Source organism: Hyperoodon ampullatus, assembly GCF_949752795.1.
Source record: "Hyperoodon ampullatus genome assembly, chromosome: 11".
Lineage (NCBI taxonomy): Eukaryota > Metazoa > Chordata > Mammalia > Artiodactyla > Ziphiidae > Hyperoodon > Hyperoodon ampullatus.
The window spans coordinates 34675767-34703351 of record NC_136924.1 but is presented as its reverse complement, the minus strand read 5'-3'; the positions used below and the strand labels follow the sequence as shown (position 1 = coordinate 34703351).

General features: G+C 57.3%; 1 protein-coding gene across 1 annotated transcript; it reads left to right on the top strand.

Moving 5' to 3' along the window:
• On the top strand, positions 1-25448 carry CARD10 (caspase recruitment domain family member 10). Its single transcript, XM_079715347.1, has 20 exons — positions 1-250; positions 1117-1254; positions 2742-3067; positions 7021-7212; positions 8163-8318; positions 9064-9189; positions 10310-10501; positions 11662-11796; positions 12142-12257; positions 13048-13076; positions 13526-13649; positions 19045-19204; positions 19643-19751; positions 20417-20660; positions 20824-20893; positions 21924-22026; positions 23188-23346; positions 23440-23555; positions 24035-24147; positions 24398-25448. Exons 1-20 carry the CDS (start codon positions 16-18, stop codon positions 24633-24635), a joined length of 3081 nt encoding a protein of 1026 aa, XP_079571473.1. The 5' UTR covers positions 1-15; the 3' UTR covers positions 24636-25448.
• The last annotated feature ends 2137 nt before the right edge of the window (positions 25449-27585 follow it).

Here is a 27585-nt window from a genome sequence, read left to right as displayed (position 1 = left end):
CCCGAAGACGCGGTCATGCCGGGCGGGGCCGAGGCAGGGGAGGCCGAGGAAGAGGCTGGGGCCGGCTCCGGGTCCGAGGCAGAGGAGGACGCGCTGTGGGAGCGGATCGAGGGCGTCCGGCACCGGCTGACGCGCGCCCTCAACCCGGCCAAGCTCACACCGTATCTGCGCCAATGCCGGGTCATCGACGAGCAGGACGAGGAGGAGGTGCTGAGCACCTACCGCTTCCCGTGCCGCGTCAACCGCACCGGTGAGCCGTGGGGGGCTCGGGGTCGGGCCTGAGCGGACGGTGCCGGCCTTCCCTGGGGCCTTCTTCGGGACCGTCGGGCCAAGGGCTCCGATCCCCGATCCCCGGGGCCTCGGTCTCCACATCGGTAGAGTGGGATGGTTGGTGTGCCCACCATCCTCCCTCCTCCTGAACCACAGCGTGACCCAGCGTGTCCGCGGTGCCTAGACCGCGTCTGGATTTTTCTCCCATTTCCTGGGCCCCCCTTAGAGCAAGGGGTTGGCTGTAGTTGCCGGTGCAGGCTGGGCTTGGGACCTCCCGATCACAGCTGGTGGATTTGGCAGCTTTCCTGTGTCCTTTGATCTCTTCAGTTCTCTCTGCTCCCCCCACCCCGCCCCCCAATTCTGTGTGCTACACACTCCTGGGAGCGTTTTCCTCAAGTGCTCAAGACCCATCTCAGCTTTCTGAGGGTGGCTTCTTCCGTAAGTTGTGCCTTTGAACAGAGCTGGCAAAGGGATGAGGGTCTAATGGTGGAATTTCAGGCGTTGGTCAACGAGAGAAATATTTTTCTTTGCGTTTGGGGATGGAGGGGGCTTCCCTGTGCCATTGAAAAGGCAGGCTGCGTTTGCTGGCCCTATATCTTGTGGGGGCTGCAGGCAGCGGCTTGGGGTGCCATGGAGGGGGTTGGGTCCTGGCTTTCCTGGCCGTGGCAGACGGGCTCTCCCCGCTGATGTGTTGAGTCAGGCCCCTGTGTGTGTCACCGGTTCAGAAATCTGGGGAACGTGGGCCCTGGAGTATGGCGGGGCGTGGGGAAGGGGGGAGAAAGCAACTAGGCACGGGGAGAAGCCCTCACCTTGACTCTTGGGCACCGCCCCCGCCCCACTTCTCAGGGCGCCTGATGGACATCTTGCGCTGCCGCGGGAAGAGGGGCTACGAGGCCTTCCTGGAAGCCTTGGAGTTCTACTACCCCGAGCACTTCACGCTGCTCACGGGCCAAGAACCTGCCCAGCGCTGCTCCATGATCCTCGGTGAGTGAGTGGGTCCGCAGTGGGTGCCAGCGCCTCGGACACCAGTGCAGAGGTTCCTTACCCCGTCCCTGTCAGGGAGGCACTCCCATTGTCGCTGTTGAACAGATAGGGAAACTGAGGCACAGAGAGAACTGTACCGGTTTGCCCAAGGCCCTCCCCAGCAGGCTGAGTGTGGGGCTGCGATTCTAATGCAGTTATAGTCTAAGTTCAGAGCCCACACACTTAATGCAGCTCTTTCCCCCAAAGATGTGTCAGGCATGTACCAGTTTACAGTTTCTTCTGTAAAAAATTCAAACACTCCAGGAGACTTGAAAGTAAATAGGAAAGGTCCTTACTTCTTCCTTCAGCTCTGCTCTGCTGGTATCAGTTTGGCGAGTTTCCTTTCTCTTTGCAGTTATACACACAGACACACACACAGGGAATCATCTTACATGTCTTGCTCTGTGTTTCACTTTTTCTCAGAACAACTAATTTTTGTGTTTCTTCCACATCTATTACACTTGTTTTAAATGACTGCGTAGTGTTTATTAGTGACGTGCCAGTCATTTAACCCATCCCCTGTTGATGGACATCTAGGTTTTTTCCAGTTTGCACCATTACAAACAATGCTGGGAACATCCTTCTAGGTGCATCTTTGTGCAAATGTGTGTCTCAGGAGGAGAGGTTCTGAGAAGTCAAATTTCTTAGAGAATGTGTATTTTAAAAGTTAAATCAGCATACATCCCTCCAGCAGTGTATGAGTGCCCATTTTGCTGTACCCTCATTCATCCTGGGGATCATTTTAAAACATTTTATGCAGTCAGATATGTGAAAAATAATGTTGTTGTTTTAAGTTTGTACTTTGTTGAGAGATGTTCACAGCTTACTAGTTAGTCAACCTTGGGCAAATGGCTTGACATTTCTGTGCCTCGGTTTTTCTGGCTTTAAAATGGGTACAATAAATAGTACCTATCTTAAGTGTTGGTGTGAAGATTAAATAAATTAATATATGTATGTAGGCCAAAGAATAAAGTCAATTGTTAGTGGTACTACTATTATTGTTATTGTTATTATTATTGCTAGTGAGTTGGAACGTATTTTCCTGTGTTTACCAGCCATTTTTGTTTTGGAACTTGCCTATTGATAGTTTTTGCCCACATTTTTATTTGGTCGTTTGCTTATTGATTTGTAGGAGCTTTTTATATGTTGTGGCTCTGAGTCGTTTGTTATATTTTCTCCCACTCTGTTGCTTGTCTTTTAACTTTGTTTCTTATATCTGTCATCGTTTAGAAATCTCTTACAGCGCTTTGATTTTGTGCCTTGTTTAGGAAGGCTTTCCCTGTCCCCAAATTGTAAAAATTGGTTCCAGTATTTCCTTCTAGTTTTCTTCTGGTTTGGGTTTTTCTGTGAAGTCTGTCATCCCCTTGGATTTTATTTATTGACTTTTCAATTTTATAAAATCCCCTTGGATTTTATTTTATGTCTTTTCTCTCCCCTGCCCCTGGCAGATGAGGAGGGACCTGAGGGCCTGACCCAATTCCTGATGACAGAGGTGCGGCGGCTGAGGGAGGCTCGCAAGAGCCAGCTGCAGCGGGAGCAGCAGCTGCAGGCCCGGGGCCGGGTGCTGGAGGAAGAGCGGGCAGGGCTGGAGCAGCGGCTGCGGGAGCAACAGCAGGCTCAGGAGCGCTGCCAGCGGCTGCGGGAGGACTGGGAGGCGGGGAGCCTGGAGCTGCTGCGGCTTAAGGACGAGAACTACATGATTGCCATGCGCCTGGCACAGCTCAGTGAGGAGAAGAACTCGGCCGTGCTGCGCAGCCGGGACTTGCAGCTGGCGGTAGGCCCTGGGGAGATGGGGGGGTGCCATGGGAAAGGGGCAGCTTTGCAAAAAATGACGGTCATATGGTAGACAGCCGGTGTTCCAAAGCCACCATCTGTCGCATATTGGACCGTGGGCAAGTCCCTTCCCTGCCCCGTGCCTCAGTTTTCTCATCTGTAACATGGGAGTGTTGATTTATTATGGGAGCATTTATTTCATTGAATTATGACTGTGGTTTCAACTGGGAGCGATTTTGCGCCCCACCCCCCGCAAAAAAAAAACCACATTTGGCCATGTCTGGAAACATTTTTGGTTGTCACAACCAGGAGTGTGCTGTTGACATCTAGTAGGTAGAGGCCCAGGATGCTGCTAAATATCCTAATTGCACAGGACGGCCCTCCACAACCAAGAATTGTCCAGCCCAAAATGTCAGCAAGTGCTGAGCCAGAGCAACCTTGGGTTACGAGGATTCCTTGAGTTTAAGTCACAGGATTTAAGACATGTAGAGTGCCTGGTACAGAGTTAGTGCTCAAAACCTGGATTTTCGTTAGCCATTGTTATTGATATCATTTTTAAGTGCTACTCGATGCCACACAGGTTACGTGCATCCTGTCATGTAATCTCACTAAGGCACCATGCACCAGGTTCTCATTTTGAAATACAGATACAGGTTTAGGATTGTAAAGGGATTTGCTCAAGGCTGCAAATTGGGAAATGGCACAGCCTGGGTTTGAACCAGGTCCACCTGGCTCCAGCGCTGGCCTCCGCCCCATGATGCTGTTCTGTTTGCTCCTGTCCAGGTGAAATCTCACCCAATTCTTTTCCATCAATGGGTGAGGCCATGCCTCTTACAGGCTGAGAAACTGAGCCTCTCTTTCTTGGTTCCTTACTGGGGCTTCGCATGGGATTTTACTGCAGCAGAGAGTTGTCCCAAGGACTTGACAACGCCCGCGGCACACAGTAGGCTCTCCCCAGTCATACCCAGAGCGATTCCACAGGGGGGATTCTGACTGTGGGATTTGAAGCCCCCTGACCCCATGAGCCTCAGCTGTGGCTGGAGCACCCCAGGGGGTGACAGGTGCCCATGGATGATGGGTGGCACGTGTGAGGCTGTCAGTGCGGGTGCACTGGTGCTCTGGAGCCTGCGGCTGTGCGTGCTGGGGGTTTGATGTCTGGGGAAATGAGTTCTGATTGGGGGTGTTGAGGCCACAGGTGGACGGGCCCAGGCCGTCAGGCCTACTTTAGCCTCAGCTTCCTCATCCTTGAAGCGCAAGGTCATGGATGCGGATGACATCACAGCAAGACAGCACCTCCTGTGCAGCAGGCATGGTCCTCTGGGCTTGCCGTCCATCAACTCCTTTAATTTCCCAGCAACTCCATTGGAATGGGGGTTGGGGGGGAACTGTTATTATCCCCATTTATGGATGAGGAAACTGAGGCACAGAGAGGTTGGTTGGAGTACTTTCCCAGGGTTCGAAGATTGAGCATTTCTGACTTTGCTCTGGGCACTGCTGGGAGTGGGGTGGGGTGGGGGCCGGTGGGGAGAGCCTGCTCCACGATGGCCACCGGCCCCCCTGGGTGTTGGGAGGGGCTGTGGCCTGCACGGTTGGTCTCACCTTTGGGCTGCGTGTGATTGAGTTTGGTCCCCTTAGGTGGCAGATATGTGCATGTGACTGGGGTGGGGGATGCCCTGTGTGTGTGTGCAGCTGTCTGGAGTCTCCTGGGGTTGGGTAGGGGGAGGTAGAAGAGGTGTCGGAGGTTCTCTGTGTGTCTGCGGTTCAGCTGTAGGTGCACACAGTATGGCCCTAGGGGTATGGCAATCTGCCAGTAGGCAGATAATAGTTGCTTTTTCCCAGTTTAGCAATGGAGGGTAAGGGATGAAATTCAATTAATAGATAAGCTTTTCTTATCTAGCTACCCTACATTTGCCTTAACTTACTGGAGCTTTTTGGCAACAAATTAACAAAGGCTTTGCCGATGGAAATGAACAGAGCAGCTGATGGTGCTTTTCTCGGCAGCTTGGGTTCCCTCACCCTGTGGACGGGTGTGTAGTGGCTGTGATTTAATACTGTGTTTTATAAGGTGCAAATGTAATGAGCTGCTATTTCCAAGCAACATAAACTTAAAGGAACGAACGCTATAAGTTTGTGCTAAGTGAGTTTGTACACCAGGATTAAATGCATCCGTATTTCTTGGCGTTCAGCGGAGACTCCCAGGTGCCCTGTCCCCTGAGCTCATCGGGGGAGCCTGCTGGCCGTGGGTTGGGCGGGAGGCCATGGTGTGTGGCTGCGGTTTGCTGGAGAGGGTGTGACCACATTTGCCCTTGTAACTAGCTGTCTTTCTCCTGCAGTTCACAAAGCGTGTTTTGTGAGGGGAAAGGAATGTGAGAGTCATGAATTTCTTTCTGAGTCCTCTGCGGAGGAGGAGTGGGCTGTTAATTCGTGGAACTGCCTGACCCAGCCTCCAGACCCTTGCGTGGGGGGGTGGGTAGGAGGGGGGTGCCATGCCAGGCTCTGGGGGTGTGGGGCTGCAAGTCCTTTCCAAGCGAGGCCAGGGCACTCCTAGGGCACCAGATATCAGCATGCCTGAGTATAGCCCCAGAGGTCATTGTGCCCTTTTTCCAACAGTGACTTCATTTTGTGGCCTGCCACCTGCTTCTCCTCTTGTCACTGTCTAGCCACCACAGGTCTATCCACCTGGACCTGCTGGACACCAGACCCTGCATGAATTTGGAAAATCACTCTGACTGAGTGCATTCATAATCCAGCAAACTGGCCATGCATATCTGCTGTCTGCCAGGCGGCCACCACCCAGCCGCCCACCCAGCACCCTTGGCCAGTTTCTGGCTGCCCACACTGAACTGGTGACAGTTGGGGTCCTAGGATTTTATTTAAAGCTGTAAAGATAGCCACTGTCACACCCTCACAGCTCCATAGTTTAAAGGATACCGTCCACCTGCTGTCTTGTTTGATTCCTGCAATGACTTTGGGAGGCAGGTGGTGCAGCAGGGGGATTGAATGGGCCCATTTTACTGATGGGGAAACTGAGGCTCAGAGGAGGTAAGTGACTTGCTCAGGATGACAGAGGGTAAAATGGTACAATTGAAATATGGATCCCGGACTTGGAATTCATGTTGGGGTGAACCAACCTCATAATCTTTCCAAGTGGAGGCTCTGGTAGGAATATCTTTAAGGGAGGGTGAGACTCACATGTGTTCCGTGAGTGTATGTTGAGTGGGGAGGCTGGGTGAGAGGGGGACATCCTGGCTCCTGGGCTGGGTGAAACCCTCAGAATCCTCCTCCTCCTTCTTCCCCCCACAAGGAGATGAGGAGATTGAAGCACAGAGAGGGGCTGTGACTTGCCCAAGGCCACACTGAGTTAGAGGCCGAGCTGGCCCAGCCCCTGGGTCCTCCTATTCTTTTTTTTTTTTTTTTTTTTTTTGCGGTACGCGGGCCTCTCACTGTTGTGGCCTCTCCCGTTGCGGAGCACAGGCTCCGGACGCGCAGGCTCAGCGGCCATGGCTCACGGGCCCAGCCGCTCAGCGGCATGTGGGATCTTCCCAGACTGGGGCTCGAACCCGTGTCCCCTGCATCGGCAGGCGGACTCTCAACCACTGCGCCACCAGGGAAGCCCGGTCCTCCTATTCTTGATGCAGCCCTCCTTCCCCTCCGTTATGCTGGTCCTGTGCTCAGTGTCAGAAGTGTGGGACAGAAGAGCGTGTTATGATACGGCCCCTCCACCCACAAGTCCTTGAGGCAGATTCCCCTGGGCGGGTGGCTTGGCCTTGCTGCCTCCCTTCCTTCCTCATTGTATTTGTCCAGCCTGTCCCTTCTTCCTAGACACGTCTGGGGAGGACACCTGCTTGGGCCCCTCTGGGAATCTGGGAGGCACCCAGGAGTGTGGGACAGGACCTCTCCTCTCTGGCCTGGCTGGTGCTCCCTCCTTGAGCTGACCCCTGTCCTGGGCCCCAGGTGGACCAGCTGAAGCTCAAGGTGAGCCGGCTGGAAGAAGAGTGCACACTGCTGCGAAGGGCCAGGGGGCCACTCCCTGGGGCTGAGGAGAAGGAGAAAGAGCCCGACAGCGCGGACCTGGTTTCCGAGCTGCGCGCGGAGAACCAGCGGCTGGCGGCATCGCTGCAGGAGCTGCAGGAGGGCCTGCAGCAGGTATGATAGGCAGAGTGGGGCAGTGAAGGGGGGCGGGGGGAGGCCAGACCCTCCCACTGCTCACTCGTCCCCCTGAGGCCTGGAGAACGAGGATTCTAGATCCGGGGATCTGAGATCTGGATGGAATCCTGGCTGGCCCCTTGTCTTAAGCTCTGAGTGGAGGGCCTTCAGTACTCAGCTTGTGCTGGGTGTTGAGTCTGGGGTCTGCGGGGGGGCGGGTGGGGTCGGATGGGGCAGGAAGCCTCTAAACTCCCTGAAACTGTGTACCCGATTTTGTGTGTGAGCATTTTTCCGGGGAGAGGGCCTCAGCTTTCCTTGGATTTGTAGAGGAGTCTGACCCTGGAAAGGTTGAGACCCCTGGGTGGCCCTGGAGCTTGCTCAGTGTCCTGTGGCAGGTCGGTGGCAGTGGGGGCCTGCCACCTGGCCACTGCTCCTCATAGGAAGTGGGGGAGGGAGCCGGGGCTCTGGTGTATTTCACAGGGTTGGGCGTGCCGGCTGGGGTGTGGGTCTGTGGGCTGGATCTTAAGCCTTCGGTCTACCTCCCTGGGCCAGGCTCAGACCCTGTGAAGACCCATTGTCGGGGCGGGGGGAATAGGCCTTGGAAATATCACCCGTCTGCTGTCCTGGGAGGCAGGTAGGGCCCAGAGCAAGAGAGAACAGGCCTGGTTCTTGTTGAAGAATATGGTCCTGGTCCAACTTGTCTGAGCACGCCCTCATCCACTTACCTCATTTGTACCCCCAGATGCTCCCTGGAGGGTGGGCAGGGCTGTTGGCGCCACACACACTCTACAGAGGGGGAAGCCGAGGTGCAGAGAGGTCAAGGCCCTTGGCCAAGGTGGCAGAGCTAGTAGGGTGGGGCTGAGGGCTGAGGGCTGTTTGTCCCCCTTACCCCACACTCAGGGTGGGCCCTGAGCCAGGGGCTGAGGCAGCCCTGAACTCTGACCCCACAGGAGGCAAGCCGGCCAGGGGCCCCAGGCTCAGAGCGCATCCTCCTAGACATCCTGGAGCATGACTGGCGGGAGGCGCAGGACAGCAGGCAGGAGCTGTGCCAGAAGCTGCACACCGTGCAGGGGGAGCTGCAGTGGGCCGAGGAGCTGCGGGACAAGGTAGTGTCCACATCTCCCCCCTCCCCTCGCACCTGCCTTGCCCCCACCTGCCTTCTTTTTTTTTTTTTTTTAACATCTTTATTGGTGTGTAATTGCTTTACAGTGGTGTGTTAGTTTCTGCTTTATAACAAAGTGAATCAGTTATACATATACATATATCCCCATATCTCTTCCCTCTGGCGTCTCCCTCCCTCCCACCCTCCCACCTGCCTTCTTGCTAACAGCCTGGGGAGGGCATCACCAGTTTACTTCAGCCAGCCTTCCCCCAGTATCCGCTGTACGCCAGGTCCTGTGCCAAGAGCTGTGCATTCATTTGCTCTCAAATATGTATTGAGATCGATCGGTGAATGGAACAAAGGTCCCTGCTCCTGGGGAGGGAAGATTCTAGCAGGGGAGACAAACAGGACACCATACACGTAATCCGCAGTCCGTTACCTCATGTCACAGAGGGCAATGAGTGCTGTGAAGCAAGTAGAGCGGGGTAAGGAGGCAGATTGCACTTGAAATGGGGAGGCCCAGGTTGGCTGGGACGGGGTTGTTATCCCCATTTTACAGAGCAGGCAGCTGAGGCCCAGTGAGGTGATGTCAGTCAGTGGCCCAGGCACCCAGCTGGGGAGGTGGGCACTCATTATTGAGGCTCAGGCCTCTCTGCCTGGACCTGCTGGACACCAGCTGGTCAGCTGCCCCTGTCCCCAGCCCTGGGGTCTGGCCTGGGCGTGTCCCACCCCGCTCCACCTGCCCACAGTACCTGCAGGAGATGGAGGACCTGCGGCTGAAGCACCGTACGCTGCAGAAGGACTGTGACCTGTATAAGCACCGCATGGCTACCATCCTGGCCCAGCTGGAGGAGATCGAGAAGGAGCGGGACCAGGTGAGCCCGGCCTGCTGTGTGCCCGGCCCTGGTTTTCGTCCAGGGGAAGATGACGAGAGGCAGACAGGACTGGAACTGTAGACAGAGATGAACAGTGCACTTATCAGTTTAGGAGGGGGCAAGTAGGCCAGGAGAAACAGACAGGGGACCTGAGATGTGCCAGCCCACCCCCTCAACACACCTGCCTCACTGGGCTCTTGTGACAGATACGAAAGTTGGTCCTGTGGCCCTTGCATCTGAATCCCTTGTTCTCCCTGCCTCAAGGGCAAGGCCTACACAGGGGGAGGTACTTACAGATATTTGCTGGTGAAGAAATCCTCAAAAGTTCTGGCTCCCAGGCCCTGGGTACCATAGCCCTCATCTCCTGAGGCCATAGGGTAGGCTGAGGACCTCGGGCCAGTTCCTCCGGGCCCGCAGTCCTCCTTGCGTGAGGTTCCCCATGCAGTGGGAAGGGCAGGAGGTTTTGTCCTTGGACCACGTTTGAATCCCACTAGAGGAGTTGAAGTGTACACGTGAGAATGGGCCTCAGGATCCCCTGGAGGGCCTGGTGAAAACAGAGATTTGAGGCTTCGTCCCTAGACATTCTGATTCATGTGGTCTGGGGTGGGCTCAGGAATGTGCGCTTCACCTGCCTGCTCCCAGCCTGTGGGTCTCTGGCCCCAGCTCCCTCTGAGACAATGGGTAGCAGGTCCTGGCCTTGGGCCTACCTCTCAGGGACCCTGGTCTTCACTGTGGGGAAAAGAACTTTGGGTGCACTGGGCTGGATTTGAACCCTGAAGGCTGGGAATAAAGACCCCTGCACCCAGTGGGTCCCACAGAAGAGTTTTAAGTTGTTTTGGGAAAACGGTACGAGCCTGGACTCTGCAACTCTGTTCCTGCTGGCTTGGTGTCCATGTCTGTAAAATGAGAATAGTGAGAATCTCTAAGTCGGAGAGTTAGTGTGAAGATTAAATGAGCTGATATTTAACACAGAGGGCCTGGCTCACAGGAAGTCCTTAATAAACGTTAGCTGCTGTTCCTGTTGCCACCCCTGCATCTGAGAGGTCAGCGGCCAGGACAGCTGAGCCGATGTGGCTCCTTTAGCTGCTGGCCCAACACCCTCCCCGCCCTCTCTCACCAGGCCATCCAGAGCCGAGACCGGATCCAGCTGCAGTACTCACAGAGCCTCATCGAGAAGGACCAGTACCGGAAGCAGGTCCGGGGCCTGGAGGCCGAGCGGGATGAGCTGCTGACTGCACTCACCAGCCTGGAGGGTGCCAAGGCCCTGCTGGAGGTGCAGCTGCAGCGGTTCCACGGTGGCCCCTACCTCAAGGTGAGCAGGGTCAGGAATCCAAGCTGGAGCTCTTGGCCAGGGTGGGACCTGGTGGGAGAACTCAGCCGGGGGTGGGGACATGGGGGACCCATTGGGAGTCCTCAGCTGGGCCTGGGAAGATGCAGGTTCTGGGAGGAAATACATGGGTCTTGGCTGGAGCCCTCACCCAAGGTCAAGAACGTGCCAGTCTTGGAGGGCCCTGTTGGCCAAGGTGGACAAAATGTAGCTCGGGTAGTTGTGGGTTGGTGTATCAGGGAAAAGACAGGAGCATGGGAGTCTCTGAGTTTCTGGGGTTGCACCTGGGGCACAAAAAATAGTTTGAAGCCTGGCTTAGCATATACTCGGAGAAGCCCGGCTGCCCGAGGGCCCGTGAGCATCTTAGAATGCAAAATGTGGGCCCTAGAAGTCCCTCAGAGACCAGCTAGTCCAGTTCCCTCATTGCATAGGGCCCAGAGAGGGTCAGAGGCTTGCCTGAGATCACACAGCCAGCCAACAGTGGAGCTGAGCCCCCAGATCCCTTATAAACCAGACACTGGCTCTCAGATCTCTGCCTGGAACTCTGCCTTTTCCTATCTTGGGTTTGCTTAAAGATGATCAGTTGAGTTTAATGCTTGAAGAAGTAGAACAAAGGAAGCGTGAATCTGTGATTTCTGACTTTTAAAAATCCTCAGTGGCTTTTAGGTAAAGGCAAAACCCCTTACCATGCCCTAGAGGCCCTACAGGGTGCCCCCCCCAACCAGCCTGGTTCTCTGGGTCTCAGCCTTTTAATTCCTGGAATGTGTCACAGTGCTGCCTCAGGGCCTTTGCACATATTGTTCCATCTGCCTAGACCATCCGCCCCAACTTTCATCCTTGAGTTCTCAGTTCCAACCACACTTTCTCTGGAAAGCACTCTGATGCCCCTGGCTGGGTGGGGCTTTTGAGTGCCTTCCCCACCCTGGGTACCTTCCTGCCTGGCCCTCCTGGCCGCTGAGCCTTATTTCCTTCATCTATCTGCTTGTTTATAGCTTATCTCCTCCGCTAGGGTGTGAGCTCCACAAGGGCAGAGATCCAGCCCTCCTTCCCCACCACATCCCTGTTCCCAGCAGGTGTTGAGAAAATGGCAGGGGCTGGCCCTGGCCCAGGGCTGCTGAACTCTCCCCACCCCCTTCCTCTCCCAGGCCTGCGCCTCTTCCCATTCCCTGTGCTCCAACCTCAGCAGCACCTGGAGCCTGAGCGAGTTCCCCTCCCCGCTGGGAGGCCCTGAAACAGCTGGGGAAGCGGCTGTCACGGGGGGATCTGAGCCCCACACCTCGGTAAGACACCTGCCCTAGCCCGGACGTGGGGGCTACGGATGGCCATCGTAGAATTACTGACACGTAGAGTACTCTCCAGTTTGCTGACAGTTCGGTTTCACACGAGAGGAAATCGAGGCCCACGAAGACCAAATGCCTTGTTTAAGCTCACGCAGAGCCAGCTCAGTGCTGAGCCTGGGCCTGGGCACCAGGAGACTTGGGGAGCCACTCACATGCCCATAACCTTGCAGAGCCTACCCCTCGGCTCTGGGCCCTAGTTCCCATCTGTGAAATGGGCACAAACTAGGTATGATGAGTTGTGGGCAGGTCCTGTGGGGGTGACCAGGCCCTGCTGTGGCTTTGCAGGAGGAGGCCACGGACAGCGAGAAGGAAATCAACCGGCTCTCCATCCTACCCTTCCCCCCCAGCGCCGGCTCCATCCTCCGCCGGCAGCGGGAGGAGGACCCCGCACCCGCTAAGAGGTAAACAGCTTCCTCCCAGAATCCCTGATGCCAGAGTCAGGTCCAGACTGTCACCTCCCTTTACTGCCCTTAAATGGCTGGAGCTCTGGAAACCCAGGTTGCAGGAGTCATAGGCATGAGTGAGGTCAGGGGTTAAGACAAGGTCAAAGGGCAGAGTGGGCTCAGTCCCTGCTGAGCACCTTGACATGAGGGTCACTGGAGGTCAAGCCTCAAAGATCCTTAATCCAGGGGGAAGCCTGGGTGGTTCAGGGCTAGGAGACATGGAGGAAGTTCCCAGGGGTCAGGGACCTCAAGCAAGAAAGGCCCCAGATTCAAGCAGCAGCAGAAAATGGGGGCCAGAAAAACTGAGCCGTTATCACTGATGGCAAGACCAAGGGCAGGAGACGCCTCCTGGCATGTGTCCCCGTCATGGGCTTGATCCGATGGATGAACTTGCCATGACAGGTGTGTGATGGGGAGGTCATGGTCTAGTGTTGGAGGGAGGCAGACCCCAGAGTCACGAATGACAAAGGTAGAAGGTGAGGCTGAGATGAGGCGTGAGAGGTCAGGGCAGCCTTCCGGGAGGGGGTGGCATTAAAGGACAGGCTAGGGCATTCTAGGTGGAAGAACAGGGCAGAGGTCAGGATGTTAGCTTCTTGTCCTGTGTGTTTAGGGGACTGGGTGGCACGAGTGCACCGTGCCTGAGACCCCTCCTGGGGTCTAGCCTGCACGTGCTTGGGGAGTGCAGGACATTTGGAGGCACAGGAGCACTGTGCTCAGTGCGGGCCCCTCCCACCCTCTCTCTGCCCAGGTCCTTTAGCAGCATGTCGGACATCACAGGTAAAGGCCTGGGGACTCCGTGGGGAGGGCTCATCTGGGTGCCCACCTGAGGGCTATGCTGCCTGCTCTGCCCTTGGCCTGCGTCCCCCTCCCTGAGGCTTTGCTGTCCTCTGGCCGGGCAGGGAGGCTCTGCTTGGGAGGCCCTGGGGGAGTTGCTTCCCACCTCTCACCCTGAGCTCACCCTGGTCCTCTCTCCTGGTCTCGGCTGTGCTCTATGGGGCTCCTCAATTCCAGCCCGTCCTCCATCCTCTTCTGCGAAACTGAAGGGTCACCCTGGCCAGCCCAGGCCCAGCCCTGAGCCCCGTGAGTCCAACGTGTTCCAGGGGCCTCAAACCTGCCAAGTCCCCAGGCCTCTGGGCCATGGGCCATCCCAGGGCTTGAGGGGCTCAACCCCGGGCCCTACGCCATTGCTCAGTCTGGCGCCCCTAAACCTCACTCCTCCTCCCCAGGGAGTGTGACGCTTAAGCCCTGGTCCCCTGGTCTCTCCTCGTCCTCGTCCTCCGACAGCGTGTGGCCTTTGGGAAAGCCGGAAGGCCTTCTGGCCCGAGGCTGTGGCCTGGATCTCCTCAACAGGTACTGCAGCTGCCTGGGGGGATGTGGAGCTGGGGGGCTGGTTTGGTTTCCCGGCGAGAGGGGAGCAGGGGTGAGGTGGGAGGGAGCAGCAGCGAAGCCTTCGCCTCACGGCTGTCAGACCATTAAGGTCTTTAGACAGAGTCACACGTTGGATTCATATGCTGTCACCACTGCTTATCGTCTGGGAGACTTGGGCTGGTCACTTCACCTCCCTGGGCCTCAGTTTCCTCACTGGCTAAAGGGCCATAGTGATGTCTTCCACAGGTGGTGTTTGGAGGTTTAGGACTCGTGGCAGTAAAGCACCCCACTTTGCCAGGCAGGTGGTGGGTAGATGGTAGCTGTTACTTGTGCTGCTTGCCTGTCCTCCCGGCTTGGGGTTCCCAGCAGGACTGAGCCTCCCAGCAAACTTCACGCTGAGGGTGGGGTGGGGCCCCTGCAGCTGGGCTGGCCCCAGGCCCACAACTGGAGTCATAAATCGCCTCGGCTCAGAGCACGCTGCAGACCATGTGCTCTGTCCGTTTTGGTGGATGTGTGGTCTCCCTGCTCAAGACTGTCCGTGATCTCAGGAGGACAGGAGATGGAGGAGGCCGGTCTGAGAATGTGGCCTTTGAACTCAGGAGCAGGCATGGGGGGCCTCTGGGTGACGTGGAAGAAGAGAGAACAGAATCTGTCCAGGGATGGACCTGGAGTTTGGTGGCGACTAGAGTGTGAGGGTGGGGGAGGGGAAAGGCGAAAGGCTAGGGCAGGCTTTGTGAGTCAGGATGGGGAAGTGTGGATTTTGGCTTCTGCACCCTGGGAGACCTGGTGGTGGTTGGGGGAGCTTAGCTATTACTAAATGCAGGGCCGGCTCCTGGCTGCCTTACAGCATTCCCTCTGTCCTGGGAGGCAGGCATTATTATGATTACCCCTGTTTTGTAGAGGAGGAAACCGAGGCTCAGAGAGGTTAACTGACTTGCCTGAGGTCACACAGCTGGGACGTGCCAGGGCCAAGGTGCAGAGTGACCTGATCAGATTTGCGTTTTGGAGGGGGCATAGGAAGCGCTGGTGTCAGAGCTGGAATGCGGGGATGCTGGTCACAGAGTGCAGGTCACACAAGAAATCAGGGCACAGCAGAGCCAGGGGCCTCCTGCCTCCTGGAAGCAGCTTGGCCAGGCCCCTGCCCCCACTCTCACCCTCCGGCACAGGGCCCAGTGCGACATTGTTTCTCACTGTGCAGGACGTGCTTCTGGGGGAAGGGGCGGAGGCGCCTCCCTTCCTGCCTGCCTCGGCCCTTCCTCCCTTCCTCCGCTCAGGCCTGCAGCAGGGGTCCTGGCTGCTGTCCAGGGGGCGCTGGGATGCAGCAGAGGGAGCTGGAGGTTCTGGCCCAGCCCCCATCTGGGCCCCATGATCACGTGGGGCCACCTCTGCTGCCCACGAAGTTTCTGGGGAGGAGGGAGATGGGGGAAGAATGAAGACTGAGGTGGACTGGGAGAGAAAGGGGTGGACCGATGGGAGGTCAGGGACTCGAGTGCCCTAACGGGCTGGCGAGTGCTGTTTGCATGTGTCCTGGGCTGGAGGCAGGGTTACAGCTCAGAGCACAGAGGGAAGAACAGACTTGGGAGCCAGCTGAAATCCGGGCTCTGTCACTAGCTACTGTGGGGCCTTGGGCAAGTCATTTAATTTCTCAGTGCCTCAGTTTCCTGCTCTGTAGAATGGGTTCACAATAGTGCCTGTCCCCTGGGGTCATTGTTGGGGGTTCCGGTACTCCTACTAGAGCGCTTAGTACCGTGCCTGGCTCGCGGTGAGCGGGAAGCTAGCTCTTAGCTATTATTATTGGTGCTGTTGTGGCTTAATCCTCAGGGTAGCCCTGCAAGCCCCATTATACAGATGAGGAAAATGAGGCTCAGAGTCAGGAATGTGTCCCATGGCCACTTGGTGGTGGAGCTGGGGATTCTATTGTCCCTTCCGCCCGTCGAAGCTACTTTAACCTCGCGCCTGTGTTGAGTGCCCACTGTGCTCTGGGCATTTCAGCCCTCTGCTCTCACCTGCCCCTCTTGGCTCCCAGGGCCTTGGGGCAGGGCAGGATGGGGGACATGGATGGACAGGCAGAAAAAGAGTGAAAGTGAGGTGCTGAATGGGGCGGGCACTGGGAGAGTACTGGGGTGCTGTCTCCTGGGCAGGGCCACCCCTGTCCGCACTTGTCACGTAGACATAGGGTCTCCAGCACTGGCCGACCTTGCACAGGGAGGGTTTGGATAAGTCATCACCTGACTCCACCACCCACCACGTGTGTAACCCTTGTCAAGTTATAACTTCCCCAGGGCCTCAGTTTCCCTCTTCTCTAATGTGGGGGGAATAACAGGCGGCTCCTGAAGGGTTGTCGGGAGGATTCAGTGAGGCAATCTGTGTGACATGCTTAAGTGTCAACTTCAAAGGTCCTTGGCCTGCCTAGGGATCTTCCCACAGTGCCCTGGGGTGGGGCAACACTCATCCAGCCCACTTAGCCCATCACTGCTCAGGGCTGGCAGAGTGAAGGACTTGGCCCCATTCCCCTGTGACCCAACTCCTGACCTGACACTGGGGAAGTGTCCTGGGACCCCATCCTTTCCACCCCCCACAGGCAGGGTTGGGGTCAATCAGAGTGTGCTGCGAGACCCAGGAGTCCTGAGAGGCTGGAGCAGGCAGCCCCTGCCCCCTACGCATTCCTTTCTCTTCCGAACCCGAACCCGCTTGTCTGCTGAGGCCTGGGGCTGAGGGACCTGGCCTGGACCCTGCCCCCACTGAACCGCCAGGTAGTAGCCTGGGGCTGTGGAGGCTCAGAGAAGTCACTTGGTCCCTTGGGGAGGTGGGCAAGGGCGTCCTGTAGGAGGAGATGCCTGAGCTGGGTCTCAGAGCAGCAGGAATTGGCAAGAAAAGCCTGAAAACCTGGGGTGGCTGAGAAATTGCCCTGATCCTGAAATTACAGGCAGGGGAGGGGGCGTGCTCAGGCAGGGGTGGGTGGTGAGCAGGTCGGTCCTGGAGGGCCTGGATGCAGGCTGCCCGCTGGGCCCTCGACTGGGGAAGCTGTGATGGTCAGTTGTCTGTGGGTTTGAAATGGGTGGGGAAATGGGGCCACAGAGAGGTGACTAGTCCTGAATCACACCTGATGACAGTGAATGTCTATTATTGAGCACTTAGATTCACTGGGCACTGTTCCAACAACGTCCCATTTTTTTTAAAGTAATTTTATTTTATTGATTGATTGATTGGCTGCGTTGGGTCTTTGTTGCTGTGCACGGGCTTTCTCTAGTTGTGACGAGTGGGGGCTACTCTTTGTTGCGGCGCGCGGGCTTCTCATTGTGGTGGCTTCTCTTGTTGCGGAACACGGGCTCTAGGCACACGGTCTCAGTAGTTGTGGCTCGCGGTCTCAGTAGTTGTGGCTTGCAGGCTCTAGAGCACAGGCTCAGTAGTTGTGGTACGCAGGCTTAGTTGCTCCGCGGCATGTGGGATCTTCCCAGACCAAGGATCGAACCTGTGTCCCCTGCACTGGCAGGCGGATTCTTAATCACTGCGCTACTGGGGAAGTCCCATGTCCCATGTTTTAACTCACTGAGTTGTACAATGAGGTAGGTAGATGCAGGTGGGACCGCTGAGAACGAGGCAAGCAGCCTGGCCGCCTGGCCCCAGAGTTCCTGCTGGCGTCCTCCACGCCACTTTTCTCAAACTCTTCTGACCACAGCCCTCCACGCGAGAAACCCAGTACATGTGCCTGAAACAAAAGGGTTACAGGAAGATAGTTGGATTTACTTGAAGGGAGGCAGGCTTATGTTTTCTATTCCATTCCATTAAAAAACAGTGCTGGTCATGACCCAGTGAATTTCACAACCCATTTAGTTGGAAGGCCCTGCAGCCCTCTGGTTTCCATCTCTACCTGCATTTTCTCTATATTTGACCCTCACACCCACAGTGGGAGACGGGTGCCATCATCGTTCTTGCTTTAGGGAGGTGGGGACAGAATCAAGTGGCCAGCTCGCTTGTCCAAGGCTAGGGCACAGCTAATGCTGGGGTTGGAGCTGGACTGTGTGGCTTCAGCCATCGGGCCATTGCGCAGCATAGCCAGGCCTGGCCTCAGGCCTCCTGTCTCTGCCAAGGCCTTTCTGTGCCACACTGATGTGGCCAGGACAGTCCCGGGGCTGAAGGAGCCTGTAAAGGCAGCCCTGATGCCTCTAGCATCCATGTCTAGCCCCAGCCCCTGGCGCCTGGCTCTGTTTTGATGGAGGGGGCAGGAGCCAAGTCGGACTCCCCAGGGCCAGGGTTCCGCCCCTTCATGGGTGCTGATTGGGTTAAGGTCTTTGCAGCTTTGCCCACCCCAGGCTGGCAGCAGGGGGCAGTGTGGCCCTGTGGCTGCAGCTGCCAGGGTGGGTGGGGAGGCGAGTGAACGCCTGGGCTCTTCCTGGGCCCCCTCTCCAGCTGGGGCACACCCATGGACCCTGGTCTCTCTTCTTCCCCAGAACCGTGGGGGCCCATGGGGAGACTTGTGGTCAGTTGTCACTTAGTCTGGCCACAGGGCCTCACCACTTCTCATCCAGGGACAGGCAGAGCCCTGCCATGATGGGGGTTTGGTGACTCTTTATCCTGTCAGTGGTACCCACTTCCCATGAGAGGAAGGCCAGGCGCCTTCATTCCGAGCCCTCCATAAGCTGGCTCCAGCTTGCCTGTTCTGGAAGTTAATTAGGGCAAGGAGCTTAGCATGGTTTCTGGCACATGGGAAGCACCCAGGGTTTCCTGCTACTATTATTTTTGTTGTTATTAAGTTCTTCCACGCTGTGTCCTGTATCCTGCCCTCCACACCTTTGCCCATGCCAGCTCTTCAGCCTGGAACCGTGTACTCTCTGTCGAGTCCCGAAGTGCTTCTATTTTTCACCATGATGTATGTAGCCCAGCTGCTGCTTCCTCTGGGAAGCCCCTCCCCTTTGTGCTCCCACTGCCAGCAGTAACCATCTCTGATCTGTTGTGATCTAAAGGTGACCTCCCGCCCTAGACTATGAGCATAACAAGCTTATATTAGTCATCTGCTATGTGCCAGACACTGTGTTTGGTGGTAGGGATCTGGAGCTGAACATGACAGCAGGCTTATTCTCAGGGCGTTCTTTCTGAGCGAGGAAACAAATGGGAAGATATAAAAACGCAGGGCTTCAGCAGGAAGCTCCGCCTCACCATGTGCAGGGGTTTGGGAGGGAGAGGTCGCTTTTGACCTGAACTTTGAAGGACGAGCAGAATTTGCCAGGCAGAGAAGAAGGGGGAGGGCATTCCCTGCAGGTGCAGTGGCCCGGGGTGGGAGTCATGGCATCCTTGGGGAATCACTATGGTTCTCCATGAATGTTGAACTGAATCAAAATACTGAACGCTAATTCCCATCTCCTTTCTCTCTTCTCAGGTCTCTGGCCATCCGAGTGTCTGGCTGGAGCCCCCCGGGGGGGCCTGAGCCCCAGGACAAGGGCTTAGACGGCCTGTCATTCCTCGGGGACAGCTGGTCTGGGTCTGTCGTTCGGAGGGTGCTCTCTGGGCCAGGATCGGCCAGGGTGGAACCAAGAGAGGTGAGGCCCCGCCCCTCTGAGCTGGGGGAGGAGTCAGTGCTTTAGTTGGGGATGGATGCCCTCTGATTGGTGGATCTAGGTCACTGGGCAGAGTTTCTTCGGATTGGCCGAAGCTGAGGCAGGCTCAGTGACTAGCGGCTGGTTGCCCCGCCTCAGCCAGCATCAAATGAAATCTGATTGGGCAGGGGCTGGGAGGTGGGGCAGACTGACTGAACCTGGACAGATCCCCACCTTTACACGTGGGAAAGACCAGACTGAGCCAGGCAGGGTGGGGAGGCCAGTTGCCAAGAGCAGTGTCTGACTGGGCACCACACTGTGAGCTGGGGGCAGCTGAATTTTGAGACATGGTCACCCCCACACCCGATGTCCTCCAGCCCCAGGGCTGTCTCCGGAAGCCCTGGGAAGCTCAATTCCCTCCCTGCCTGGGTTTTCTCCCAGCCAAGGGCAGAGGCTGCTGGCTTGGAGCGGGCAGGCCTGGAAGGCGAGGCCCAGCAGAGAACCTTGCCCTGGAACCAGACATCCACACTCCCTCTGATGGACTTCAAGGGTAAATCTGGCCTGGGGGGAGGGACTGAGGACTCGGGAGTCCTAGAAGGTCAGGACTGAGGGCCCAAGAGAAGGCTCATCTGGTCCATAGTGTGGGTGGGACAGCCAAGGCCTGAGAGGGGGATGCTCCGCCTCCTGACCCCTGGCAGTTCCCTTCCCTCCCGCACCGCTGCCTTCTTGCCGGTTGCTCTTGTGCCCTTCCTCTGTCTTGTCCTCAGTAAACAGCTTACAGTGAAAGGAGCACTGGATAGGAGTCCAGAGACCTGGGTTCGGGTCCTGGTTCTGTCCCGAGTGGGCTTGGTGGCTTTGGGCCAGCCCCCACCCTCTCTGGGCCTTGGACTCTCACTTTAAGAAGGGGAAGGTGGGGACTTCCCTGGTGGGCCAGTGGCTGGGACTCCTCGCTCCCAATGCAGCGGGCCCGGGTTCGATTGCTGCTCGGGGAGCTGGATCTGCGTGCCACAACTAAAGATCCCGCATGCCGCAACTAAGACCTGGCGCAGCCGAATAAATGAATAAATATTAAAAAAAAAAAAAAAAAAAGAAGGGGAAGGTGGGATCCTGGCTGCTCAGGCATCGAGAGGGCCACATCTGTGGCCTCTCTGAGGCTGATGCCTGACTTTCCCCTCTCCTTGTCCTCCTTGCTGCCCACTGCCTGTCCATGTCCAGCCTGCCAGTCCTTCCATGAGGCCCTAGATGCCTGGGTGAAGAGGCCGGGGGCCGAGCCCTTCTACATTCGAGCCAACCTCACCCTGCCTGAGCGGACTGACCCCCATGCCCTGTGCGTGAAAGCCCAGGAGATCCTGCGGCTGGTGGACCCGGCGTACAAGCGACGGCAGGAGTGGTTCTGCACGCGGGTTGACCCCCTCACGCTGCGGGACCTGGACCGGGGCACTGTGCCCAATTATCAGAGGTGACACTGCCAGCAGCCCTGGGAGCTGGGACTGGGATGGGGGACTCTTTCTCCCTCCTTCAGTCCCTCACCATCCTCTGGGACAGGATTGGGGGGCTGGAGGATAGAAGATGAGGGGCTCCCCTTCTCCCTACAAACGCATGACACGACCCCCCCTGCACAGAGCCCAGCAGCTCCTAGAAGTTCAGGAGAAATGCCTGCCCTCCAGCCGACAGCGGGGGCCCCGCAGTAATGTAAGCAGGGTTGGGGGGGCAGGACGAGGGCCTGGGGAAGGGGTACTGAGGGGGGCCCCAAAAGGGAGAGGACAGGCTCCATTATCCGGGAGCCGGGGGAGGAGACCCCAACCACGCTTGGCTGCTCATCTTCTCGGTGAGCTCCTTGGTTGCTTCTCCACCCAGACTTGGTTGATCCTCTCAGATGTGTCCAGCAAAGAGAACAACAGGGCTCCTGTCTGGGTAGTTGAGAGGGGGAGGTGATAGTGTGCCCGCTGCCCAGGAGCACGCGTGGCACGTGGTGAGCACTTAACGGAACAACAGTCACACCCCCTTCTCTAATCCCTGGACCAGGGCTGGGCTGGGTGACGGCCCCCACTGTGCGCCTGGGCTGAGTGAGGCTCAGAGAGGTTAAAGCGGTCTCAAGAGCCCACAGTGCTAGAGAGAAGGTGGAGAGCCTGGGCTCTGGAGCCAGGCCACCCAGATCTGCATCCCTGCTCTGCTCCTTCTCAGCCTGTGACCTTGGACAACCACGGGACCCTCCCTTGAGGCTCTGTTTCCTCATCTGTAAAATGGGGGGATTATGCTGCCTGCCTCTTGGGTTCATGCACGTGGGATCTAGTTAGTGTCTGTCACATTGTAGGCTTTCAACACCTGTCAGCTGTTGGTATAATTAGTGCTGTTGATATTGGTTTCTGTAATCTTCCTACCCAAGGTCACATTGCTCATTCATTGGAAGAGACCCCAGAGTTTGTCTCTTATGTCTTATTCTGGACCTCGGTTTCTCAATCTCTAAAGTGGGGGCAGACCTAAGGCTCCTCTAGCTCTAACTGGGTCTGACAGTCTTGCTTCCCTTGGTCCCTGGTGATGGTTGCCCTTCCCTGCCTCGGGGGCTGTGCTGGGCCGGGTGGGGGCAGGGGAAAGCCTGGTGGGGAGGGGGCTCTTGTGCTGACCCATGAGCCTGGACAGTAGTGGCAGCGGGGCCCTCTCTCCCTGAGGGTGGGATGGAGCTGAGCTCTCAGGTGCCCCTCTTTCCGTGCCCGTTCCCCAGCTGAAGAAGCGAGCCCTGGACCAGCTGCGGCTGGTGAAGCCCAAGCATGTGGGGAGTCCTGCTGGGGACTCCCCGGAGCAGCTGCTGCTGGAGCCCTGCTCAGGTGCGTGCACAGGTGTGAAGGTGCAGCCTGCGCTGCTCACGGGGTCCAAGAGTGTACACCTCTGGGTGTCCTTGGCCTCGGTGGTCCCTTTGGCCTGGAAGGGCCTGGGTTCCGGTGGGGGGCAGGGCCCATGCCAGGGGCCTGGTGGGAGATGGGCCACCAGGGTTGAGGGCGCTGTCTATGTCTAGGTGTGATTGTGGGTCTGGGTGAGTTTAGGGCACGCACGAGCACAGGCCTCTCCTTATCTGGCAAAGCATGCGTAGCTGTGTTTCTTGCCTGTGTGTGGTGGCAGGTGCCATGACGACCCCAGAGGGAGTTTCTGGAGGCAGGAGGGTGAGGCCTTGGGCCAGAGAAGGGAAGAGGGGCTGGGGGAGCCCAGATGAGGGAATAGCAATTCTGAGGGGCAAGGAGGAGAGGGTGGTTAGGGAAGACTTCCTGGAAGGGAGGTTGTTTGAACTGGGGCCTTCATGGATGAAGAGGAGTTTGTGCCAGGCAGAAGGCACAGCTTGTGTGAAGGCTCAGAGGCATGGCTGCATGTACTGTTTGGAGGACGCTGAGTACAGCAAGTGCATAACTCTGTCGTGTGTGGCAATGAAGAGGAGAGAGGGGAGGGGGAGGGGGAGGGGGTCCCCGCCCACCTGGGGACCTGGGAAAGCATGACCTGGGCTCTGAAGGGAGAGTTAACTGGGCCACCCCAGGGCATGCAAAGGCCCTGTGACTAGAGCTGCTGAGCTGTGAGGCAGGAATGGAGTCTGTTGTGAGGGAGCACGTGGCTCGCTGCTTCTCCAGGCTCCGGCAGGGCTGGCTCACCCACGTGGAGGCTGTGGCTTTCTTCCTGAGAGTTGTGGGGAGTCACTGGTGCGTTGAAAGCAGGGGAGTTACAGGATCTGACCTCAGTTTTAAAGCGTCCCTGCAGCTGCTGAGAGGATAATGGCCTGTAGGGGGCAAGGGTGAGGCAGGGGATGGGGTGGAGCCTCCTGCGAGGGTCCCAGGTCCCAGCGAGGGCGGGGGCAGCTCTGCTGTGTGTAGGAGGAGCAGCAGGACTTAGGAAGGGAAAAAAGTTAGGGGCCTTGAGAGTATCAAGGGGACTGGCTACCCCAGGAAAGAGGAGCTGGGGCCCTGCCTGCACCCCCATCTCTTCACACCCCCTTCCCTGCCCAGAGCCAGAGCGGAGCCTCAAACCCTATAGCCTGGTACGGCCCCTGCTGGTGTCTGCCCTGCGGCCCGTGGTGCTCTTGCCTGAATGCCTGGCGCCCCGGCTCATCCGCAACCTCCTAGACCTGCCCAGTTCCCGGCTGGACTTCCAAGTGTGCCCAGCAGGTGAGCCTGCGTGCCTGGAGAGGGGAGGGCTGGGTGGCACCCTGGGGCAGCCAGGCCCACTGGCCCTTCGTTCCTGCCTGTCACTGCCTGCAGAAAGCCTCTCTGGGGAGGAACAGTGCACATCGTCAGCGCCCGGAGCCCCCAAGGCCCGACCTGCCACCCCTGGGCTGGGCAGCAGGATCCGTGCCATCCAGGAGTCTGTCGGGAAGGTAGGTGCTTGGGGTGGGGCAGGGGGGTGCCCTCTGGGCCCAAGAGCAGAGCCTGAGTGCATGCCTGTGCCGCTCAGTTGCAGAGTGACCCTGGGCAAGTCCCTTCCCTTCCGTGGGCCTGTTTCCTCACCTGTGAGATGGGTGGCCTGGGGCAGTTGACTTCATGTGGGTCACCCTGGAGAATTTGGCTGATACATCTCACCTGTTTGTCTTTGCCTTCAAACTTGCCTCTTCCCTGGGAGCTGGAGCTGCTGGGGTCAGCTCCATCCTACAGAGAGGGAGGCTGAGGTCCAGTGGGGGGAAGTGACTTATTTCCCTGGGTCTTGGCCCTTCCCCTCCAGTTCTTTCCTTGTTGCCAAAGTCCCCCTGGATGCAGAAGCAGGACCCTGTAGGGGGCTGTGTTATGGGGCCCATTCAGGGGGCAGGGAGCTTAGGGTTTCTGGCCTGAGAGTAAAATGTAGCCTTGACCCCCTGAGAAGAAACACTGCCTGTTGGAGCTGGGTGCTCGGGGCGTGCGGGAGCTGGTCCGGAACGAGATCTACCCCATCGTCATCCACGTGGAGGTGACTGAGAAGAATGTCCGGGAAGTCAGGTGAGATGGGCCGGGAGGATGGGGAGGACCCCGGCGCTTCCTCCTCTTTGGGTGCCTGTGTCTCTGTCTCTGTCCTTCTCTCTCTCCGTCTCTTCCTCTTCTCCATCTCTTTGTTTGCCTTCTGTCTCTCTTTCTGTCTCCCGCTGTCCATCCTCTCTCTGACTCTCCTTAGTCTGTCCCTTTCTCTCTGTCTCACTGTCCATCTTTATCCCCCACTCTGACCACCGCCCACCTTCCTGTCTCTCGGCAGGGGTCTGCTGGGCCGGCCGGGCTGGCGGGACTCAGAGCTGCTGCGGCAATGCCGAGGCTCGGAGCACGTGCTCTGGGGGCTGCCCTGCTCCTGGGTGCAGGTGGCGGCCCACGAGTGGGGCCACTCAGAGGAGCTGGCCAAGGTGGTGCGTGGCCGCATCCTGCAGGAGCAGGCCCGCCTCGTGTGGGTGGAGCGCGGCAGTGGCAGAGGCAGCAGCAGCAGCAGCAGCGAGGCCTGAGGAGTCCCCTCTGACGCCTGTGCCTTCCTCACGCACTTCAGAAACGGCCCCCAGCGGGGACCCTGGTGTGTGCAGTGGAGCTGGGTCCTCCCCATCCTGAGCCTTCCTAGACCCTGAGACGCTCGACGTGGGGCCCTTGGCTCTGGGCTCCGGGCTCTCTCACCCGGAGGAGCCCCCGGGGCAGAGCTCCTTCCCATCCCTGTACTTGCTGCTCTGGGCCTTACCGTGGCCCCATGTCTCCACGGACCCATCTCGTGGGTCTCATGCACACGTCTGTGTCCTCTCCCTCGTCGCTCGCCTTGGAGCATCTGCGTTCTCACCCCTGTGCACTGGTTTGCACACCCAAGTTCCCATGGTGCTGGCTCGCGTCTGCCCCTCCCCCTGGCACACGAGGTCTCCGGGCTCCACAGCCTCTTCTGCTCACAGGAGCCCTGAGCCCGTCATGCGTGGTGCCCACCCGTCCAGCTCACATCTCTCGTGTATACCTCCACGGGGGCATTGTGGCTTCCCGGGTCCACTGTCACCTGTGCCCCTCGTGTCTTCCGGTCACACGTGTGTCCGTGGTTCTCCCCTGTGTAAATATCATGCCCCCACCCCCGTGACCCTTGGGCGCTGACCCGCGTGTGTTCCTGGTGAGCACACCCAGGACCGTGTTCTCACGGCGCCTGTGCCCTGCCCTGCCCACCTCTCGGAGGGACGGCCGGGGAGGGGGCCGGCTGCCCCGTTAACAGAATGTACAGCTCGTAGATTTTTAACGGGCCTTTTTCACTTAGAAGCTGCACGTTATGGAGCATTAAACAGTTTGTCATAGAAGCTGGTGGCCTTTTGCTTGCTTGCATCCCTGGCCCGGGGCCCCCTTTCCATCCCCCCACTTGTTGCCACCACAAGCTCAGGTTGATACCACCTTTCAGGTTCCCACTGTCCCGCGGGGAGGGTCACATTTCACTCCTGACTCATCCCGGAGCTGCCTGCCATCTGCGCTGGCATCACCTTACCTGCCCCGGAATGACTGGAGGAGGGCCCCACAGATGGGCCACCCCTGCGCTCAGATCTGCTCGTGTCTGATCATCAAAGGAGTGTCCCCTGGAGTGGGGATGCCAAGCCAGCAGGGTGTGGTCTAAGGCTAAGGGGCCCAGCTGCTGAATCCAGGGGACTAAGGGCAAACCCTCAGTGTATTACCAGGTCCCCTCAGTGTATTACCAGGTCCCTGAAACTGCTTCACTGGACAGGATGGTCACCTCCAATGGGAGAAATCTAGGTGGCCTTGCTGCAGGAGGTGCTGCTTGAGCTTGCATTGTGGGATTCCTTTCTTCAGGAAGCAGTTAGTGGACTTACATACCTATATGTTCTTGGTCCTCCTATGACTGTCCTCAGTCACAGTGATAAATTTGGACAGACTCCTAGGAGGTTTTGGGGGAATGGGTATACTAGGTGGAGGGAACCCCAAGAGCAAAGGCTCAGAGGCAGAAAATGGGTTGAGATTGGCCACCTGGGGAGTGGTAGGAAATGAGGCTGAGAAGTTCAAGTCCAGGGGTCGGGGGCTGCTTAAATTTGAGGTCTGGCTCAGACACCATCTCCTCAAAGCCTGCCTGATTCTCCCAGCCCTTGGGAATTCTCCTGGGCCATGCCATGCTCTGCTTTGTGGCAGGATGGTGGGTCTCTGTGGGTGGCTCTGGGCTCCCTGGCCATGGAGACTGGGTCATGCTCATTTGGGTAAACAAACCTCCCCACTTCCTTGCTGTATGCCTGGCCTAGTGCTTGGTCTATGGACATATGAGTCTGGGTGAAGATGCAGGAGCCCAGTAGCTGGTCCCATCTTAGGTGCCCTTTCCATGGGGGTGGAGAAGCCCACCAATCCTTTAATCTTCACCAAGTCTTATTTTTGTCCCCATCTGACAAATGAAAGTGAAGTTCAGAGAGGTGAAGTAACTTGCCCAGAGTCACACAGCTAGGGAGTGCCCCAATCAGGATTTGAACCCTGGTTTGTGTGGCATGAAGCACGGGATCATCCCTTGGTGATGCCATCCTGAGAAGACAGACTGTGAAGGGGCCTGGCACGGGGCTGGCCCATAGAACGGTGACTCAAAAGGGTTGCTTTTCCTTTCGTCTCCCTTTATGGGGCTGATGAAATTCACCAGCCATCTGGTACTTTCTTGTGTTTAGTTAACAAATATTGATTGAGCTCCTACCATGTGCCAGGCACTGTTCTAGGCACTGGGGATTCAGTGAATAAACAGAAATCCCTGCCCTGATATTCTCATGAGGAAGACAGACAATAAATAAAATATACAGGATGTTGGAAGATGAAAAGTGCTATGGAGAAAACACAGCAGAAAAAGGGGCCTGGGGGGGCTGCGAAGGACGGAGGAGAAGGGATTCCAATTTAAATAAAGTGGTCTGGGAAGGCTTCACGTAGAAGACATTTGTGTGTAAACTTGAAAGAGTCACCTGTTTCAAGTGAGGTGTATGGATCTCTAGGGAGAGACCCAGGCAGGAACAACATGTGCAAAGGTCCTGAGGTGGGTGTGTCCCTGAACTGGCCAGAAGCCCACTGGGTCTGGAGTGAGGAAGCACGGGGAAGATGGTAGGAGATGGGGTTGGAGGTAACAGGGCCCCCCTTACACAGGGCCTGTAGGCTGGTGTCTGATCTTTGACTTTTGTTCTGAGGGAGATGGGAGCCATCAGTGTTCTAGCGGAGGGAGGACAAGATATGAGTGATCTTGTACAAAACAAGACGGAGGTGGTAGCTGCAGAAGGTCCTCTGTCCACTGGCCTGGCTGGGAGAGAGGCAGCAATAAAGACTGCTGAGCAAGATGGGCTGCAGTGGGCCACAGCAGGACAGGCACCCTCAGGGGCCTCTGGTGGGCCAGACGAGGGCCAGCGACCTGGCTTCTACCTGGCTCTGTGGCTGAGCTGCTGGATCATCTTAGATCATTCTGAGCCTTATGTG